General features: G+C 43.4%; 1 protein-coding gene across 3 annotated transcripts in view; it reads left to right on the top strand.

Annotated features, from left to right (window-relative positions):
• RNF13 (ring finger protein 13) overlaps positions 1 to 21,431 on the top strand; it is a 691,540-nt gene that overhangs the window by 213,604 nt on the left and 456,505 nt on the right. For all 3 annotated transcript variants that reach the window (XM_053710032.1, XM_053710030.1, XM_053710031.1), the window contains one exon: positions 9,845 to 9,973. In XM_053710032.1, coding sequence (XP_053566007.1) covers positions 9,845 to 9,973 — 129 coding nt within the window. The remainder of the gene's footprint in view (positions 1 to 9,844; positions 9,974 to 21,431) is intronic.

Below are 21,431 nucleotides of genomic sequence, written 5' to 3' on the forward strand. Positions count from 1 at the left end.
GCTGTTCCACACAGGACTGTTGAGAGGAATTAACTTCAGTTGGGGGAACAGTGAGCAGTCTTTTGCTGCTTGAGGTATGACACATTCTAACAAGACGATGTAATGCTGGAAGCTGTCATTTTCCCTATGGGATCCGGTAAGCCATTTTTATTCAGACAGTAAATAAGGGCTTCACAAGGGCTTATTAAGACTGTAGACATTTTCTGGGCTAAATCGATCATATTTACACATATTTAGCCTTGAGGAATCATTTAATCTGGGTATTTTTTGTAAAATAATATCGGCAGGCACTGTTTTAGACACCTTATTCTATAGGGGCTTTCCCTAATCATAGTCAGAGCCTCATTTTCGCGCCGGTATGGCGCACTTGTTTTTGAGAACAGCATGACATGCAGCTGCATGTGTGTGGAGCTCTGATACATAGAAAAGTCTTTCTGAAGGCATCATTTGGTATCGTATTCCCCTTTGGGCTTGGTTGGGTCTCAGCAAAGCAGATTCCAGGGACTGTAAAGGGGTTAAATATAAAAACGGCTCCGGTTCCGTTATTTTAAGGGTTAAAGCTTCCAAATTTGGTGTGCAATACTTTTAAGGCTTTAAGACACTGTGGTGAAATTTTGGTGAATTTTGAACAATTCCTTCATACTTTTTCGCAATTGCAGTAATAAAGTGTGTTCAGTTTAAAATTTAAAGTGACAGTAACGGTTTTATTTTAAAACGTTTTTTGTGCTTTGTTATCAAGTTTATGCCTGTTTAACATGTCTGAACTACCAGATAGATTGTGTTCTGACTGTGGGGAAGCCAAGGTTCCTTCTCATTTAAATAGATGTGATTTATGTCATAAAGAATTTAGTAAAAATGATGCCCAAGATGATTCCTCAAGTGAGGGGAGTAAGCATGGTACTGCATCATCCCCTCCTTCGTCCATCTAGCGCGCCAATACTCCTTACTATGCAACAATTAACGGCTGTAATGGATAATTCTATCAAAAACATTTTAGCCAATATGCCCACTTATCAGCGAAAGCGCGACTGCTCTGTTTTAGAAAATACTGAAGAGCATGAGGACGCTGATGATATTGTTTCTGAAGGGCCCCTACACCAGTCTGAGGGGGCCAGGGAGGTTTTGTCTGAGGGAGAAATTTCAGATTCAGGAAAAATTTCTCAACAAGCTGAACCTGATGTGATTACTTTTAAATTTAAGTTGGAACATCTCCGCGCTCTGCTTAAGGAGGTGTTATCCAATTTGGATGATTGTGATTATCTGGTCATTCCAGAAACACTATGTAAAATGGACAAGTTCCTAGAGGCCCCGGGGCCCCCCGAAGCTTTTCCTATACCCAAGCGGGTGGCGTACATTGTTAATAAAGAATGGGACAGGCCCGGTATACCTTTCGTACCTCCCCCCATATTTAAAAAATTGTTTCCTATAGTCGACCCCAGTAAGGACTTATGGCAGACAGTCCCCAAGGTCGAGGGGGCGGTTTCTACTCTAAACAAGCGCACCACTATACCCATAGAAGATAGTTGTGCTTTCCAAGATCCTATGGATAAAAAAATTAGAAGGTTTGCTAAAAAAGATTTTGTTCAGCAAGGTTACCTTCTACAACCAATTGCATGCATTGTCCCTGTCACTACAGCCGCGTGTTTCTGGTTCGATGAGCTAGAAAAGGCGATTATTAGTAATTCTTCTTCTTATGAGGAGATTATGGACAGAATTCGTGCTCTTAAATTGGCTAATTCTTTCACCCTAGACGCCACCTTGCAATTGGCTAGGTTAGCGGCGAAAAATTCTGGGTTTGCTATTGTGGCGCGCAGAGCGCTTTGGTTAAAATCTTGGTCAGCGGATGCGTCTTCCAAGAACAAATTGCTTGACATTCCTTTCAAGGGGAAAACACTGTTTGGCCCTGACTTGAAAGAGATTATCTCTGATATCACTGGGGGCAAGGGCCACGCCCTTCCTCAGGATAGGTCTTTCAAGGCCAAAAATAAACCTAATTTTCGTCCCTTTCGCAGAAACGGACCAGCCCCAAGTGCTACGTCCTCTAAGCAGGAGGGTAATACTTCTCAAGCCAATCCAGCCTGGAGACCAATGCAAGGCTGGAACAAAGGAAAGCAGGCCAAGAAACCTGCCACTGCTCCCAAGACAGCATGAGATGCGGGCCCCCGATCCGGGACCGGATTTGGTGGGGGGCAGACTCTCTCTCTTCACTCAGGCTTGGGCAAGAGATGTTCTGGATCCTTGGGCGCTAGAAATAGTCTCCCAAGGTTATCTTCTGGAAGTGATTCATCCTGTTCCATTAAAAGAACGAGGGATGGGGTTCTACTCCAATCTGTTCGTAGTTCCCAAAAAAGAGGGAACGTTCAGACCAATCTTAGATCTCAAGATCCTAAACAAGTTTCTCAAGGTTCCATCGTCCAAAATGGAAACCATTCGAACAATCCTTCCATCCAGGAAGGTCAATTCTTGACCACGGTGGATTTAAAGGATGCGTATCTACATATTCCTGTCCACAAGGGACATCATCGGTTCCTAAGGTTCGCATTCCTGGACAAGCATTACCAGTTCGTGGCGCTTCCTTTCGGATTAGCCACTGCTCCAAGGATTTTCACAAAGGTACTAGGGTCCCTTCTGGCGGTGCTAAGACCAAGGGGCATTGCTGTAGTACCTTACTTGGACGACATTCTGATTCAAGCGTCGTCCCTTCCTCAAGCAAAGGCTCACACGGACATAGTCCTGGCCTTTCTCAGATCTCGCGGATGGAAAGTGAACGTGGAAAAGAGTTCTCTATCTCCGTCGACAAGAGTTCCCTTCTTGGGAACAATAATAGACTCCTTAGAAATGAGGATTTTTCTGACAGAGACCAGAAAAACAAAACTTCTAAACTCTTGTCGGATACTTCATTCCGTTCCTCTTCCTTCCATAGCGCAGTGCATGGAAGTGATAGGTTTGATGGTAGCGGCAATGGACATAGTTCCTTTTGCGCGCATTCATCTAAGACCATTACAACTGTGTATGCTCAGTCAGTGGAATGGGGACTATACAGACTTGTCTCCGAAGATACAAGTAAATCAGAGGACCAGAGACTCACTCCGTTGGTGGCTGTCCATGGACAACCTGTCACAAGGGGTGACCTCCCGCAGACCAGAGTGGGTCATTGTCACGACCGACGCCAGTCTGATGGGCTGGGGCGCGGTCTGGGGATCCCTGAAAGCTCAGGGTCTTTGGTCTCGGGAAGAATCTCTTCTACCGATAAATATTCTGGAACTGAGAGCGATATTCAATGCTCTCAAGGCTTGGCCTCAGCTAGCGAGGGCCAAGTTCATACGGTTTCAATCAGACAACATGACGACTGTTGCGTACATCAACCATCAGGGGGGAACAAGGAGTTCCCTGGCGATGGAAGAAGTGACCAAAATCATTCAATGGGCGGAGACTCGCTCCTGCCACCTGTCTGCAATCCACATCCCAGGAGTGGAAAATTGGGAAGCGGATTTTCTGAGTCGTCAGACATTGCATCCGGGGGAGTGGGAACTCCATCCGGAAATCTTTGCCCAAATCACTCAACTGTGGGGCATTCCAGACATGGATCTGATGGCCTCTCGTCAGAACTTCAAGGTTCCTTGCTATGGGTCCAGATCCAGGGATCCCAAGGCGACTCTAGTAGATGCACTAGTAGCACCTTGGACCTTCAAACTAGCTTATGTATTCCCGCCGTTTCCTCTCATCCCCAGGCTGGTAGCCAGGATCAATCAGGAGAGGGCGTCGGTGATCTTGATAGCTCCTGCGTGGCCACGCAGGACTTGGTATGCAGATCTGGTGAATATGTCATCGGCTCCACCATGGAAGCTACCTTTGAGACGAGACCTTCTTGTTCAAGGTCCGTTCGAACATCCGAATCTGGTCCCACTCCAGCTGACTGCTTGGAGATTGAACGCTTGATCTTATCAAAGCGAGGGTTCTCAGATTCTGTTATTGATACTCTTGTTCAGGCCAGAAAGCCTGTAACTAGAAAAATTTACCACAAAATTTGGAAAAAATATATCTGTTGGTGTGAATCTAAAGGATTCCCTTGGGACAAGGTTAAGATTCCTAAGATTCTATCCTTCCTTCGAGAAGGATTGGAAAAAAGGATTATCTGCAAGTTCCTTGATGAGACAGATTTCTGCCTTGTCTGTGTTACTTCACAAAAAGCTGGCAGCTGTGCCAGATGTTCAAGCCTTTGTTCAGGCTCTGGTTAGAATCAAGCCTGTTTACAAACCTTTGACTCCTCCTTGGAGTCTCAACTTAGTTCTTTCAGTTCTTCAGGGGGTTCCGTTTGAACCCTTACATTCCGTTGATATTAAGTTATTATCTTGGAAAGTTTTGTTTTTGGTTGCAATTTCTTCTGCTAGAAGAGTTTCAGAATTATCTGCTCTGCAGTGTTCTCCTCCTTATCTGGTGTTCCATGCAGATAAGGTGGTTTTACGTATTAAACCTGGTTTTCTTCCAAAAGTTGTTTCTAACAAAAACATTAACCAGGAGATAGTCGTGCCTTCTCTGTGTCCGAAACCAGTTTCGAAGAAGGAACGTTTGTTGCACAATTTGGATGTTGTTCGCGCTCTAAAATTCTATTTAGATGCTACAAAGGATTTTAGACAAACATCTTCCTTGTTTGTTGTTTATTCTGGTAAAAGGAGAGGTCAAAAAGCAACTTCTACCTCTCTCTCTTTTTGGATTAAAAGCATCATCAGATTGGCTTACGAGACTGCCGGACGGCAGCCTCCTGAAAGGATCACAGCTCCTTCCACTAGGGCTGTGGCTTCCACATGGGCCTTCAAGAACGAGGCTTCTGTTGATCAGATATGTAGGGCAGCGACTTGGTCTTCACTGCACACTTTTACCAAATTTTACAAGTTTGATACTTTTGCTTCTTCTGAGGCTATTTTTGGGAGAAAGGTTTTGCAAGCCGTGGTGCCTTCCATTTAGGTGACCTGATTTGCTCCCTCCCTTCATCCGTGTCCTAAAGCTTTGGTATTGGTTCCCACAAGTAAGGATGACGCCGTGGACCGGACACACCTATGTTGGAGAAAACAGAATTTATGTTTACCTGATAAATTACTTTCTCCAACGGTGTGTCCGGTCCACGGCCCGCCCTGGTTTTTTAATCAGGTCTGATAATTTATTTTCTTTAACTACAGTCACCACGGTATCATATGGTTTCTCCTATGCAAATATTCCTCCTTAACGTCGGTCGAATGACTGGGGTAGGCGGAGCCTAGGAGGGATCATGTGACCAGCTTTGCTGGGCTCTTTGCCATTTCCTGTTGGGGAAGAGAATATCCCACAAGTAAGGATGACGCCGTGGACCGGACACACCGTTGGAGAAAGTAATTTATCAGGTAAACATAAATTCTGTTTTTAAACCTCCTATGGTTATTCCAGAAGTTTTTCCTGTCCCTGATGCTATTTCTGAAGTAATTTCTAGGGAATGGAATAATATGGGTACTTCATTTACTCCTCCTCAAAGGTTTAAGAAATTGTATCCTGTGCCATCTGATAGATTAGAGTTTTGGGACAAAATCCCTAAAGTTGATGGGGCTATCTCTACTCTTGCTAAACGTACTACTATTCCTACGGCAGATAGTACTTCCTTTAAGGATCCTTTAGATAGGAAGATTGAATCATTTCTGAGGAAAGCTTATTTATGTTCAGGTAATCTTCTTAGGCCTGCTATTTCTTTGGCTGATGTTGCTGCCACTTCCACCTTTTGGTTGGAGGCTTTAGCACAACAAGTATCAGACCATAATACTCATAGCATTGTTAAACTTCTTCAACATGCTAATAACTTTATTTGTGATGCCATCTTTGATATCATTAGAGTTGATGTCAGGTATATGTCTTTAGCTATTTTAGCTAGAAGAGCTTTATGGCTTAAAACTTGGAATGCAGATATGTCTTCTAAGTCAACTTTGCTTTCCTTTTCTTTCCAAGGTAATAAATTATTTGGTTCCCAGTTGGATTCTATTATTTCAACTGTTACTGGGGGGAAAGGAACATTTTTGCCTCAGGACAAAAAAATCTAAAGGTAAATACAGGGCTGCTAATCGTTTTCGTTCCTTTCGTCAGAATAAGGAACAGAAGCCTGACCCTTCCCCTAAAGGAACGGTTTCTGTCTGGAAACCTTCTCCAATCTGGAATAAAACCAAGCCTTTTAGAAAGTCAAAACCAGCTCCCAAGTCCACATGAAGGTGCGGCCCTCATTCCAGCTCAGCTGGTAGGGGGCAGGTTACGATTTTTCAAAGACATTTGGATCAATTCGATTCACAGTCTTTGGATTCAGAACATTGTTTCTCAAGGGTACAGAATAGGTTTCAAGGTAAGGCCACCTGCGAAGAGATTTTTTCTCTCTCGCATTCCAATAAACCCAGTGAAAGCTCAGGCATTTCTGAAATGTGTTTCAGATCTAGAGTTGGCCGGGGTAATTGTGCCTGTTCCAGTTCTGGAACAGGGTCTGGGGTTTTACTCAAATCTATTCATTGTACCAAAGAAGGAGAATTCCTTCAGACCAGTTCTGGATCTAAAGATATTGAATCGTTATGTAAGGATACCAACATTCAAAATGGTAACTATAAGGACTATTCTGCCTTTAGTTCAGCAAGGGCATTATATGTCCACAATAGAATTACAGGATGCATATCTTCATATTCCGATTCATCCAGATCACTTTCAGTTTCTGAGATTCTCTTTTCTAGACAAGCATTACCAGTTTGTGGCCCTTCCTTTTGGCCTAGCAACAGCTCCAAGGATCTTTTCAAAGGTTCTCGGTGCCCTTCTCTCTGTAATCAGAGAACAGGGTATTGCAGTATTTCCTTATTTGGACGATATCTTGGTACTTGCTCAGTCTTTACATTCTGCAGAATCTCACACGAATCAACTTGTGTTGTTTCTTCAAAAACATGGTTGGAGGATCAATTTACCAAAGAGTTTGTTGATTCCTCAGACAAATGTAACCTTTTTGGGTTTTCAAATAGATTCAGTGTCCATGACCTTGTCTCTAACAGAAAAGAGACGTCTGAAATTGGTTTCAGCCTGTCGAAACCTTCAGTCTCTATCATTCCCTTCGGTATCTTTGTGCATGGAAATTCTAGGTCTCATGACTGCTGCATCGGACGCGATCCCCTTTGCTCGTTTTCACATGCGACCTCTTCAGCTTTGTATGCTGAACCAATGGTGCAGGGATTATACAAAGATATCACAATTAATATCCTTAAATCCCAATGTACGACACTCTCTGACGTGGTGGATAGATCACCATCGTTTAGTTCAAGGGGCTTCCTTTGTTCGCCCAACCTGGACTGTGATCTCAACAGATGCGAGTCTGTCAGGTTGGGGAGCTGTATGGGGATCTCTGACAGCGCAGGGGGTTTGGGAATCTCAGGAGGCGAGATTACCAATCAACATTTTGGAACTCCGTGCGATTTTCAGAGCTCTTCAGTCCTGGCCTCTTCTGAAGAGAGAATCGTTTATTTGCTTTCAGACAGACAATGTCACAACCGTGGCATATGTCAATCATCAAGGTGGGACTCACAGTCCTCAGGCTATGAAAGAAGTATCTTGGATACTTGTATGGGCGGAATCCAGCTCCTGTCTAATTTCTGCGGTTCACATCCCAGGTGTAGACAATTGGGAAGCGGATTATCTCAGTCGCCAGACGTTACATCCGGGCGAATGGTCCCTTCACCCAGAGGTATTTCTTCAGATTTTTCAAATCTGGGGTCTTCCAGAAATAGATCTGATGGCCTCTCATCTAAACAAGAAACTTCCCAGGTATCTGTCCAGATCCAGGGACCCTCAGGCGGAGGCAGTGGACGCGTTGTCGCTTCCTTGGAATTATCATCCTGCCTATATCTTTCCACCTCTAGTTCTTCTTCCAAAAGTGATTTCCAAAATTCTAATGGAACGTTCGTTTGTGCTGCTGGTGGCTCCAGCATGGCCTCACAGGTTTTGGTATGCGGATCTCATTCGGATGGCCAGTTGCCAACCTTGGACTCTTCCGTTAAGACCAGACCTTCTATCTCAAGGCCCTTTTTTCCATCAGGATCTCAAATCATTAAATTTGAAGGTATGGAAATTGAACGCTTGATTCTTAGTTACAGGCTCGTAAATCTGTGTCTAGGAAGATTTATTATCGAGTCTGGAAGACTTACATTTCTTGGTGTTCTTCTCATAAATTCTCCTGGCATTCGTTCAGAATTCCTAAAATTTTACAGTTTCTTCAGGATGGTTTGGATAAAGGTTTGTCTGCAAGTTCCTTGAAAGGACAAATCTCTGCTCTTTCTGTTCTTCCTGATATTCATTGTTTTGTACAGGCTTTGGTTCGTTTCAAACCTGTCATTAGGTCAATTTCTCCTCCTTGGAGTCTTAATTTGGTTCTGAGGGCTTTACAAGCTCCTCCGTTTGAACCTATGCATTCTCTGGACATTAAATAACTTTCTTGGAAAGTTCTGTTCCTTTTGGCCATCTCTTCTGCTAGAAGAGTTTCTGAGTTATCTGCTCTTTCTTGTGAATCTCCTTTTCTGATTTTTCATCAGGATAAGGCAGTGTTGCAGACTTCATTTAAATTTTTACCTAAGGTTGTGAATTCTAACAACATTAGTAGAGAGATTGTTGTTCCTTCATTATGTCCTAATCCTAAGAATTCAAAGGAGAGATCTTTACATTCTTTGGATGTAGTAAGAGCTTTGAAATATTATGTTGAAGCTACTAAAGATTTTAGAAAGACTTCTAGTCTATTTGTTATCTTTTCTGGGTCCAGAAAAGGTCAGAAGGCCTCCGCCATTTCTTTGGCAGCTTGGTTAAGGTATTTGATTCATCATGCTTATGTAGAGTTGGGTAAATCCCCGCCTCAAAGAATTACGGCTCATTCTACTAGGTCAGTTTCTACTTCCTGGGCGTTTAGGAATGAAGCTTCTGTTGATCAGATTTGCAAAGCAGCAACTTGGTCTTCTTTGCATACTTTTACTAAATTCTACCATTTTGATGTGTTTTCTTCTTCTGAAGCAGTTTTTGGTAGAAAAGTACTTCAGGCAGCTGTTTCAGAAACTTTTGTTTTGGGTTGTGGATTATTATTATTTTTCAGCGGAATTGGCTGTCTTTATTTTCTCCCTCCCTCTCTAGTGACTCTTGCGTGGAAGTTGCACATCTTGGGTATTCATTATCCCATACGTCACTAGCTCATGGACTCTTGCTAATTACATGAAAGAAAACATAATTTATGTAAGAACTTACCTGATAAATTCATTTCTTTCATATTAGCAAGAGTCCATGAGGCCCACCCTTTTTTTGTGGTGGTTATGATTTTTTTGTATAAAGCACAATTATTCCAATTCCTTATTTTGATGCTTTCGCTCCTTTCTTATCACCCCACTTCTTGGCTATTCGTTAAACTGAATTGTGGGTGTGGTGAGGGGTGTATTTATAGGCATTTTGAGGTTTGGGAAACTTTGCCCCTCCTGGTAGGAATGTATATCCCATACGTCACTAGCTCATGGACTCTTGCTAATATGAAAGAAATGAATTTATCAGGTAAGTTCTTACATAAATTATGTTTTTCTGTCCTCATCTGGCTTAGATGGTGTATGCGTTACCACTTGGTAGTAACAGTATTTTTGTTGTTGTTGTAATTTCCAGGTAGTAAAGCTCATAGCATACATGCAACCTAATCCTCTATTTTTATTGTGATGAAATGTGGTGCACTGTAAATGGTAACAAGTATTTTGACTTAGTAATTTTTTTTTTAACTAAACATTTTTCAGAATGGGTTTATTAAAGTTATTTTTTTTTTTATCTTTTTCACTCTTTTTAGGGTTTCTTAGTTACATCAAAACCAGAGAATGCTTGTGAGCCAATATCTCCTCCACCAATGATAGTAGACAATACCTCCAGTGTCTACATTGTTCTCATCAGAAGAATGGATTGTACCTTTGACTTGAAGGTATGCTATTAAATTGACCTTGCAGAGGTATTTTGTAATGGAGATATTAAACTCAAAATGAAATCAGCCATAAAATGTTTTATAATACATAGATAATATAAATAAATATATTTTCTTCTTAAAATGGAAGAGTCCACAGCTGCATTCATCACTTTTGGGAAAGACAGAACCTGGCCTCTATGAGGAGGCAAAGACACCCCAGCCAAAGGCTTAAATACCTCCCCCACTTCCCTCATCCCCCAGGCATTCTTTGCCTTTTGTCACAGGAGGTTGGCAGACAAATGTCAGAAGTTCGAGAGAGTCTCTCATAGAGGGTAGTACTCTTTGCATTGGGACTGAAGTTTTATTTAATCCTGTCAGCCTCTCAGTGAGAGCATGGATGAAAGTTGGAGTCCGGAGATGCAGGGAGAGTTTTTCTGCAAACTCATCCCGACTTATATTAACAGCTCCTTGGTAATCAGCGTTGATGAGTTTCGCTGCCTTCCTTTCTTCACTCAAGTCTATGTCAGAAGCGAGGCTACTATCTGTCCCACTTGAAGGGCCGTGTTCCTGTTCCACAGTGAAGATTCCTGTAAGATCGTTTCATTTTATTTTTATACGTGAATGTAATGATAACGAAACAAAGCAGGGTCCCAGTGGGACTCCTTTTCATTAATAAGGAATTATGGGTTAATATCTCCTGAGGGAGGTTATTGAACAGGGGGGACTTTTAATCATGTTTGTTATATGGTTCTATCTGCAAATGTGTAGCTATACTTAGGCTCACAGCCTTTACGGAACATAACTGCCTTCTTTTAATGACACAATCTTTCCAGATTGCGCACCCTTTTTGTGACTGGCACGTGCTCCTCATGACGGATGCAGTTACGTTGTTTCTTCCGTATGCTGACTGTGCGACCGAGAGAGTCTTGCTTGCTGGTTGTCTGGGTCACAGCAGGTGGTGAGTGCTCCAGCCATTGGGTTTGTTAAAGGGTGTCAGTTTTTTGTCATTTTTGTAATCCCAAGATTATGGAGGATTCTGATATGCGTGACATGGATGCCTCTGATACGGAGGATGTGTCTTGTGATGAATATGAAATGGGACGGATAATCAATGCCCATCAGTTATGTTCCGATTGCCGTTCTAGAGTACGCTCTTCTCCTGAAGCAGGGATCTTAGAGTGCGTTGAGCCATCCGCCTCTGAGGTTTCCAAGACCCGTGAAGCAAGTGTCCCAGTCCATTTCCCGGCTACGCAAGCAGGTGTCCCTATAGCCTTTACTCCTTCTCCGGAGGGTGGCTTGTTTCCTCCAGAGGTTACGGCATGGTTCTGCATGGCCATTTCTTTGTTGTTGAATCATTTATATTTCCCAAGTGAAATATTTCTAAGATACTGTCTGTGTTCCGTTAACTAGGGCCAGTCGAGCGTCGGATCACCCGATTCAGTTCGGCCTTCTGGGGAAGCGTTGGCCCCTGAGGCTTCAGGCTCCCCTATCTTGGATGCAGGGTCTTCAATTGATCCGGCGAGGGATGATTTTGCCTTCCGTTATAGGCTGGCTTGCCTTTGTGTTCTTTTAAGACATGTTTTGGCAATGTTTGGAGGATCCCAGTTCTAGCGGGCTGAGGGATCCGAGTCCTTAGAAGCTGGATAGCAAAATAGATAGGACGTTTTGGGGATGAAGCCAATCTCCTTGACGTTGCCGTTTTTCTTTTGCTTTATGATTTTCAGTTCCAGTTCTGAGCTTGGGTGAATGGGGCTTTAATCGTCTGGTTCCGTTGTCGTCGTCATTCACCTTGGGCGTTCACCGGATGCGTGCTGCCTTTATTTTATTTTTGATACGGATGAATGTGTTTAATTTGTTTTTTCTTAAGATAATTTTTTATCAACGTTTTTCTCTGGAACTGATACTTACGACTTAGGTAGCGTGGGCCCCTTCTCGGAAGTTATGCACTTATTGAATAATAGAATTATATTTTTATAGTTCATTTATCGATCCTTCGGGACACATTTTCTTGAACCTTGGGCAGTTCTAGAGTGTCCTTATAATAGGCAGGTACTAGTTGGATACTTTCTTCTATAAAGGTAGGACGAGTCCACGGATTCATCCTTTACTTGTGGGATATTATCCTTCCCTACAGGAAGTGGCAAAGAGCACCACAGCAGAGCTGTCTATATAGCTCCTCCCTTAGCTCCACCCCCCAGTCATTCTCTTTGCCTACTCTAAGTACTAGGAAGGGTAAAGTGAGAGGTGATAAAATATCATAAGATATGGCGTAAATATCTTTATTGGTGCGAATCCAAAGGCTACTCATGGAGTAAGATCAGGATTCCTAGGATTTTGTACTTTCTCCAAGAAGGATTGGAGAAGGGGTTATCAGCTAGTTCCTTAATGGGACAGATATCTGCTTTATCAATTCTACTGCACAAACGTCTGGCAGATGTTCCAGACGTTCAGTCGTTCTGTCAGGCTTTAGTTAGAATCAAACCTGTGTTTAAACCTGTTGCTCCGCCATGGAGTTTGAATTTAGTTCTTAAGGTTCTTCAAGGGGTTCCGTTTGAACCTATGCATTCCATAGATATTAAGCTTCTATCTTGGAAAGTTCTGTTTTTAGTTGCTATCTCTTCGGCTCAGAGTTTCTGAGCTATCTGCATTGCAATGCGACTCGCCTTATCTTGTTTTCCATGCTGATAAGGTGGTTTTGCGTACCAAACCAGGATTCCTTCCTAAGGTTGTTATTAATAAGAATATTAATCATGAAATTGTTGTTCTTTCTCTGTGTCCTAATCCTTCCTCTAAGAAGGAGCGTCTGTTGCAAAACTTGGACGTGGTTCGTGCTTTAAAGTTTTACTTACAAGCGACCAAAGATTTCCGTCAAACATCTTCTTTGTTTGTTGTCTATTCTGGAAGACGTAGAGGTCAAAAAGCTACGGCTACCTCTCTTGCCTTTTGGCTGAAAAGCATCATCCGTTTGGCATACGAGACTGCTGGACAGCAGCCTCCTGAAAGAATTACAGCTCACTCTACTAGAGCGGTGGCTTCCACATGGGCTTTTAAAAAATGATGCTTCTGTTGAACAGATTTGTAAGGCTGCGACTTGGTCTTCGCTTCATACCTTTCCAAATTTTCCAAATTTAATACCTTTGCTTCTTCTGAGGCTATTTTTGGGAGAAAAGGTCTTTTAAGCAGTGGTGCCTTCTGTTTAACCATCTGTCTTGTCCCTCCCGTTCATCCGTGTCCTGTAGCTTTGGTATTGTATCCCACAAGTAAAGGATGAATCCGTGGACTCGTCTTACCTTTATAGAAGAAAACAAAATTTATGCGTACCTGATAAATTGATTTCTTCTATGGTAAGATGAGTCCACGGCCCGCCCTGTCATTTTAAGACAGATTTTATTTTTGATTTAAACTCATTCACCTCTGCACCTTGTAGTTTCTCCTTTTTCTTCCTGTACCTTCGGTCGAATGACTGGGGGGTGGAGCTAAGGGAGGAGCTATATAGACAGCTCTGCTGTGGTGCTCTTTGCCACTTCCTGTAGGGAAGGATAATATCCCACAAGTAAAGGATGAATCCGTGGACTCATCTTAACATAGAAGAAATCAATTTATCAGGTAAGCATAAATTTAGTTTTTTGGGCTTTTACCAGGGTTCATGTCACCCTTGTGGTGCTTATTAATCCGGCTGGATTTTGAATGTCTCTTGGCCTATTCTATGGACTCCGGGCTCGGATCCTATTGAGGTATGAGGCCTGTTGTTTAACCCTTTAAGTGCTAAGCACTTTCCCACCTGGGTGCTAAGCTCATTTGAGGGGTTTTTAATTTTAAATTTTTAAATTTTTTTTTTTTTTTTCCTTTCAGATCCCCAAGACTTATACCGTTGGAAAGGTTAGGCAATTACTTTTCCAACTGTTGGTCTTGGGGGTTTGTAGCTTCTTACATGCCTGAGATACAGGCTTCTAAGCAGCATGCCCCCTTTCCCTATATTATCCATTGTCTTTTTTTTTTTTTTTTAAATAAAGTTGTGCGGTGACATCACGTCATTGCGCATGACATCACCATAAAAAAACGTGAAGCCCCTGCGATGCCTGTCAATTTACAGGCCCGATCGCCGGAGTAGGAGCGGGTGGGAGCCCCCAGATCTCCCTCAAGGTGGGAGAGTGCTAGCGACGGCTCTGAGCCGTCGTTGGCACCTGAGTGGGAAACTCTACGACGGCTCAGAGCCATCGTTAGCACTCAAGGGGTTAAATACAACCCCTCCAAACGGAGGGTTATGAGTGCCATTCTAGGTTGGCTGTTCGGGCTTCTCGCCTTGGATGCGGATCTGTTTTTGCAGACATCATCATGGTTCTTTAGGTCCCCCAGGGAACAGTTATTCCATTCTTGGAGTGGGAGATGTGTGTGACCTATGTAGTCTGGTGTGCCGAGTGATTAATAATTTGCATTTTCACTCAAGGTCATCCGGACGCTGACTCTTTAGCCTATTAAGCATTTTCTTGCGGTGGCGGAGTTTCGTTCCTTCCCGCCTTAGGAAGTTAGGCGATATAGTTCAGTGGTAGAGCTTTGGACTACAGATCAAGAGGTCCCTGATTCAGATCCAGGTGTCCTCTTTAATGGATCATATGGTCGGGATGTGCGGGCATATTCCTTCTCTGCTCAGAGTTGTGTTACTCTGAGAGTTGGTGTGCAGGGGTTCCCTGCCTCTGTGGGAAGCTGCGAAGCTCCAGCTGTTGCCTGCTTAAAGAAGATTTTGGAAGATAGATTCTTCTAGGATCTTTGGCTGTTGTCTCTTCCATTACCCTTGGTCTGACCATGGTCTCGACGATCCGGTGTATTTCCGTCCTCATTACAACTCTAGCCTTGAGGCATGTCAGTGAAGGGGCGAGGTCGGTTACGGAGAGCCGCCCTTCTGTTGTCAGGTAGTTGACCTTTTATCCTTGTTGCTGCATTGGGGGCTTTGTGGGCAGTGCCTTAAGTTCGGATGGCGAGCAGGGTACAGGGTTCTCAATCGCCTTCGGGTGTTGGTTGCTCCTTTGGCTGTGTTTTTAGCACATATTAATGCTTGCCTACGAGATTTCTGTGCGATCCAAGTGCCCTGGGTGCTGAATCTTAGACCATTAAGGACTTCCTTTGTGACTCTTGGGTTTGAGGCTATTGCTATATCACCAAGTTTATGGACTTATGAGGTAAGTTCCTCCTTGTAGGAGGCAGCTTAGGGTTCCTCTTGAAGTTGGATCTTAGTTTGATTCCTTTTTTCGAGAACCCTGACCTAGGTCCGTGTCTCTCCTTGAATGGGTGTGGACGGTTCGATCTCACACTAGATGTTTGTGGTCCTGCGGGCCTCTCTCCATAGAGGCTGGGGCTCTGTGAGAGATGCCTCATATTTGTGGCTTAGGCTTTAGGTACTTCTGACGGTTCGCTACTGGTCTTCTGGCACATTTACGCTGTTCCTATAGACTCCAGGTATGCTCACCTGGGTTGGCGATATGGCCGAGGGTTCTCGCCTCTATGGTAGGGTAGGTTTCCGTCGTTTATTCCCTTCTCTTCTAGAGCGGGGGTAGGGTCCTCCGGGTTCAGAGTTACCTTAGTATCTGGAACGACCTGTGGGTCTTGCCTTGTAAGGGTTTTTTCCCTTCTTGCGTTCCAGAATCCTGGAAGAGGAATTGCAATGTAGTGTCTGGTTCCTCTGTTTCTGCAGCGGGAGGATGAGAGTTTGATCCCTATGGGGCTCCTGCTATAGGTTGGATTCTGATATATGTCAGGCCTTCTTCCCTTGGGAAGTGTTCCCTGTTTTTAGAGAAGACAGCTGTGTAGGGGGTTTTGTACCCGAGCACAATGTCTTTCCTGACTCATGGTAGCATACTGTTGTCTAACCGGGGGCTTTGTTCCTACGTTGACCCTTCCTTTCTCTTCCAGAAATTTGGGATTCTTGTCTTTGGTCTTGACTAGCCTTTGGGCTGGGACCATTATCTTAGAGGAAAGATTAAGGGTCGGTTACTCTATGCAGGGTTGACCGTTTTCTCTAGTCGGTTCTCTCCTTTGTGGGAGGTCTTGGATGTCCTCCTCTTTTCCACTGACGTTCGGTGCTGGGAGGGGTAAGCTCCTTGGAGCCTGATATTCGGAGGGCTGGGAGCCATTTGAAGGTTTGCAGTTGAACCCATCTACAGCTATTGCACTTGGAGGGTGTAACCAGCTACGGCTAATTGCACTTTGACTGGGTGTTAGCAAGCTTTGAAACGACTTCAGTGTTTGGGTTTAACTCGGTGAGTCGGCTTTCTACCTGGAAGCTGGCCATTGGGAGTTCCTGTTCAGTTGGTGGGTGTTCTTTTTGGATAACTCTTTACTAGCTGCTGGGATAGTTATACTATTTCTGCTGTTTCTGCTGTCTAGCTTGCAGATCTAGATCTGATATGAGGCATCATGGTTTTCCTGGAATACCTTTTGGGTATGGTTCACGGTCAGGGATATGAGGGTGTTTCTCGAGTCTTTTTGGGACATGTTTTCCTGGGTATGATTCTTTTTCTTTGAGTCCTTGTGTTTCTAGGGAGTTTGTCTCCCTGGGCATTGCTATTGTACGGCAACCATGGGTTGTTCTATGTTCTGCAGAGTGGAATGATCCTTTGGATTTCTCTTGAGATTCTGTTCCCCTCTTTGGGGGCAGATAGCGGTCCTTGTCTTGACTCCTCGGAGGTTGTTTGAGCTTGATGGACTCTGGGACTGAGTGGTTTAGTTCGGCTTTGCTGGCGGTGTAACTAATGTGTAGTTTAACTGGACTTCGGGTTTTCACCCGTGTCGTCTATACTTTTTAGGGTGTCTAGTAATCGGGCTGTGGTGCCTTTCAAAGGGGCCGCATTTTGTACCCACCCGTTGTTTGCATTCAGTGTCCTCTAGCTTGGGTATTCTTTTCCCAAAACTAAGGAATGCAGCTGTGGACTCTTCCCTTTTTAAGAAGAAAAACATACATTATGCTTACCTGATAATGTCATTTTCTTCTGAAGGGAAGAGTCCAGAGCTCCCGCCCGTGTTTTTATCTATGAGGCAGCTGTATATTTTTTGTTTTTCTGGCACCTTTTTTTTACCCTGATATTTTTCCTACTGTTCCTTGTTCCCTCGGCAGAATGACTGGGGAATGAGGGAAGTGGGGGAGGTATGGGGTGTCTTTGTCGCATCTTGGTGGCCAGGTTCTGTATTTCCCAAAAGTAATGAATGCAGCTGTGGACTCTTCCCTTCAGAAGAAAATTAAATTATCAGGTAAGCATAATTTATGTTATAGATACATATACACATATACACACACTCCCAGAGAACAATGGACCGGATAAACTGTAAAAAGTAACTTTTATTAATACGAGTAAAATGCCATGTGTGGCTCAAAGTACATACATAACATCACAGCTAGGTTATCCAGCCTAAAGCAATCTCCCATGGATCCTACATGTTTCGTGCCTGTATCGGCACTTTGTCAGGTACCTGACAAAAAGGACCTTGACGAGGTACCTGGGCTTGTCCCATTTGGCCAGATGCGGTAACTCTTTCCATTTTTGCTTTTAAATCTTAGCTGAGAGCTTGTAAGTGAGTGCTGGGTTTTCTCTGTGTGTTGTATTAATTTGTTTTGTAATTTTCCCTATGGTTCTTGCACCCAGACCTGTCTGGGGTTAACTGCTTGTGACTCTGTGGACTGCACAGCTTCCTGTGAGTGCCAGTGGCACCCAGGGCTGAGCATGTTGCAGGGTCATGAGATGTGTACCCAGTCCGGTATGAGAGTGCAGTTCCCTTCCGTGTTTTGTATATGTGTAGGGTGATTACATATGCCTGTGCACCCTTCCCTTGTTTCCAGTTTGTTTGGATTTGAAAGCTTGCATTGTGTGGCTGTTTTAGGGTCCCAGGTATTGGAAAGGACCTTGACGAGGTACCTGGGCTTGTCCCATTTGGCCAGATGCGGTAACTAACCTTTCCATTTTTGCTTTTAAATCTTAGCTGAGAGCTTGTAAGTGAGTGCTGGGTTTTCTCTGTGTGTTGTATGTATGTATGTATGTATGTATATGTGTATATATGTATATGTGTGTATATATATATATATATATGTATATGTATATATATATGTGTGTGCGTGTGTGTATATATGTATATATATATATATATATATATATATATATATATGTGTATATATATATATATATATATATATATATATATATATATATATATATATATATATATATATATATATATTTCTCCAACATAGGTGTGTCCGGTCCACGGCGTCATCCTTACTTGTGGGATATTCTCTTCCCCAACAGGAAATGGCAAAGAGCCCAGCAAAGCTGGTCACATGATCCCTCCTAGGCTCCGCCTACCCCAGTCATTCTCTTTGCCGTTGTACAGGCAACATCTCCACGGAGATGGCTTAGAGTTTTTTAGTGTTTAACTGTAGTTTTTATTATTCAATCAAGAGTTTGTTATTTTGAAATAGTGCTGGTATGTACTATTTACTCAGAAACAGAAAAGTGATGAAGAATTCTGTTTGTATGAGGAAAATGATTTTAGCAACCGTCACTAAAATCCATGGCTGTTCCACACAGGACTGTTGAGAGCAATTAACTTCAGTTGGGGGAACAGTGAGCAGTCTCTTGCTGCTTGAGGTATGACACATTCTAACAAGACGATGTAATGCTGGAAGCTGTCATTTTCCCTATGGGATCCGGTAAGCCATGTTTATTACGATCGTAAATAAGGGCTTCACAAGGGCTTATTAAGACTGTAGACTTTTTCTGGGCTAAATCGATTCATTATTAAATACATATTTAGCCTTGAGGAATCATTTTATCTGGGTATTTTGATATAATAATATCGGCAGGCACTGTTTTAGACACCTTATTCTTTAGGGGCTTTCCCAAAGCATAGGCAGAGCCTCATTTTCGCGCCGGTGTTGCGCACTTGTTTTTGAGAGGCATGGCATGCAGTCGCATGTGAGAGGAGCTCTGATACTTAGAAAAGACTTTCTGAAGGCGTCATTTGGTATCGTATTCCCCTTTGGGCTTGGTTGGGTCTCAGCAAAGCAGATACCAGGGACTGTAAAGGGGTTAAAGTTCAAAACGGCTCCGGTTCCGTTATTTTAAGGGTTAAAGCTTCCAAATTTGGTGTGCAATACTTTTAAGGCTTTAAGACACTGTGGTGAAAATTTGGTGAATTTTGAACAATTCCTTCATGTTTTTTCGCAATTGCAGTAATAAAGTGTGTTCAGTTTAAAATTTAAAGTGACAGTAACGGTTTTATTTTAAAACGTTTTTTGTACCTTGTTATCAAGTTTATGCCTGTTTAACATGTCTGAACTACCAGATAGACTGTGTTCTGAATGTGGGGAAGCCAGAATTCCTATTCATTTAAATAAATGTGATTTATGTGACAATGACAATGATGCCCAAGATGATTCCTCAAGTGAGGGGAGTAAGCATGGTACTGCATCATTCCCTCCTTCGTCTACACGAGTCTTGCCCACTCAGGAGGCCCCTAGTACATCTAGCGCGCCAATACTCCTTACTATGCAACAATTAACGGCTGTAATGGATAATTCTGTCAAAAACATTTTAGCCAAAATGAACACTTATCAGCGTAAGCGCGACTGCTCTGTTTTAGATACTGAAGAGCATGACGACGCTGATAATAATATTTCTGAAGGGCCCCTAACCCAGTCTGATGGGGCCAGGGAGGTTTTGTCTGAGGGAGAAATTACTGATTCAGGGAACATTTCTCAACAAGCTGAACCTGATGTGATTACATTTAAATTTAAGTTGGAACATCTCCGCATTCTGCTTAAGGAGGTATTATCCACTCTGGATGATTGTGACAAGTTGGTCATCCCAGAGAAACTATGTAAAATGGACAAGTTCCTAGAGGTGCCGGGGCTCCCAGAAGCTTTTCCTATACCCAAGCGGGTGGCGGACATTGTTAATAAAGAATGGGAAAGGCCCGGTATTCCTTTCGTCCCTCCCCCCATATTTAAAAAATTGTTTCCTATGGTCGACCCCAGAAAGGACTTATGGCAGACAGTCCCCAAGGTCGAGGGAGCGGTTTCCACTTTAAACAAACGCACCACTATACCCATAGAGGATAGTTGTGCTTTCAAAGATCCTATGGATAAAAAATTAGAAGGTTTGCTTAAAAAGATGTTTGTTCAGCAGGGTTACCTTCTACAACCAATTTCATGCATTGTCCCTGTCGCTACAGCCGCATGTTTCTGGTTCGATGAGCTGATAAAGGCGGTTGATAGTGATTCTCCTCCTTATGAGGAGATTATGGACAGAATCAATGCTCTCAAATTGGCTAATTCTTTCACCCTAGACGCCACTTTGCAATTGGCTAGGTTAGCGGCTAAGAATTCTGGGTTTGCTATTGTGGCGCGCAGAGCGCTTTGGTTGAAATCTTGGTCGGCTGATGCGTCTTCCAAGAACAAGCTACTTAACATTCCTTTCAAGGGGAAAACGCTGTTTGGCCCTGACTTGAAAGAGATTATCTCTGATATCACTGGGGGTAAGGGCCACGCCCTTCCTCAGGATCGGCCTTTCAAGGCAAAAAATAAACCTAATTTTCGTCCCTTTCGTAGAAACGGACCAGCCCAAGGTGCTACGTCCTCTAAGCAAGAGGGTAATACTTCTCAAGCCAAGCCAGCTTGGAGACCAATGCAAGGCTGGAACAAGGGAAAGCAGGCCAAGAAACCTGCCACTGCTACCAAGACAGCATGAAATGTTGGCCCCCGATCCGGGACCGGATCTGGTGGGGGGCAGACTCTCTCTCTTCGCTCAGGCTTGGGCAAGAGATGTTCTGGATCCTTGGGCGCTAGAAATAGTCTCCCAAGGTTATCTTCTGGAATTCAAGGGACTTCCCCCAAGGGGGAGGTTCCACAGGTCTCAGTTGTCTTCAGACCACATAAAACGACAGGCATTCTTACATTGTGTAGAAGACCTGTTAAGAATGGGAGTGATTCATCCTGTTCCATTAAGAGAACCAGGGATGGGGTTCTACTCCAATCTGTTCATAGTTCCCAAAAAAGAGGGAACGTTCAGACCAATCTTAGATCTCAAGATCTTAAACAAGTTTCTCAAGGTTCCATCGTTCAAGATGGAAACCATTCGAACTATTCTTCCTTCCATCCAGGAAGGTCAATTCATGACCACAGTGGATTTAAAGGATGCGTATCTACATATTCCTATCCACAAGGAACATCATCGGTTCCTAAGGTTCGCATTCCTGGACAAGCATTACCAGTTCGTGGCGCTTCCTTTCGGATTAGCCACTGCTCCAAGGATTTTCACAAAGGTACTAGGGTCCCTTCTAGCTGTGCTAAGACCAAGGGGCATTGCTGTAGTACCTTACTTGGACGACATTCTGATTCAAGCGTCGTCCCTTCCTCAAGCAAAGGCTCACACGGACATTGTCCTGGCCTTTCTCAGATCTCACGGATGGAAAGTGAACGTGGAAAAGAGTT

This window comes from Bombina bombina, chromosome 4 (genome assembly GCF_027579735.1).
Source record: "Bombina bombina isolate aBomBom1 chromosome 4, aBomBom1.pri, whole genome shotgun sequence".
Taxonomy (NCBI): Eukaryota; Metazoa; Chordata; class Amphibia; order Anura; family Bombinatoridae; genus Bombina; species Bombina bombina.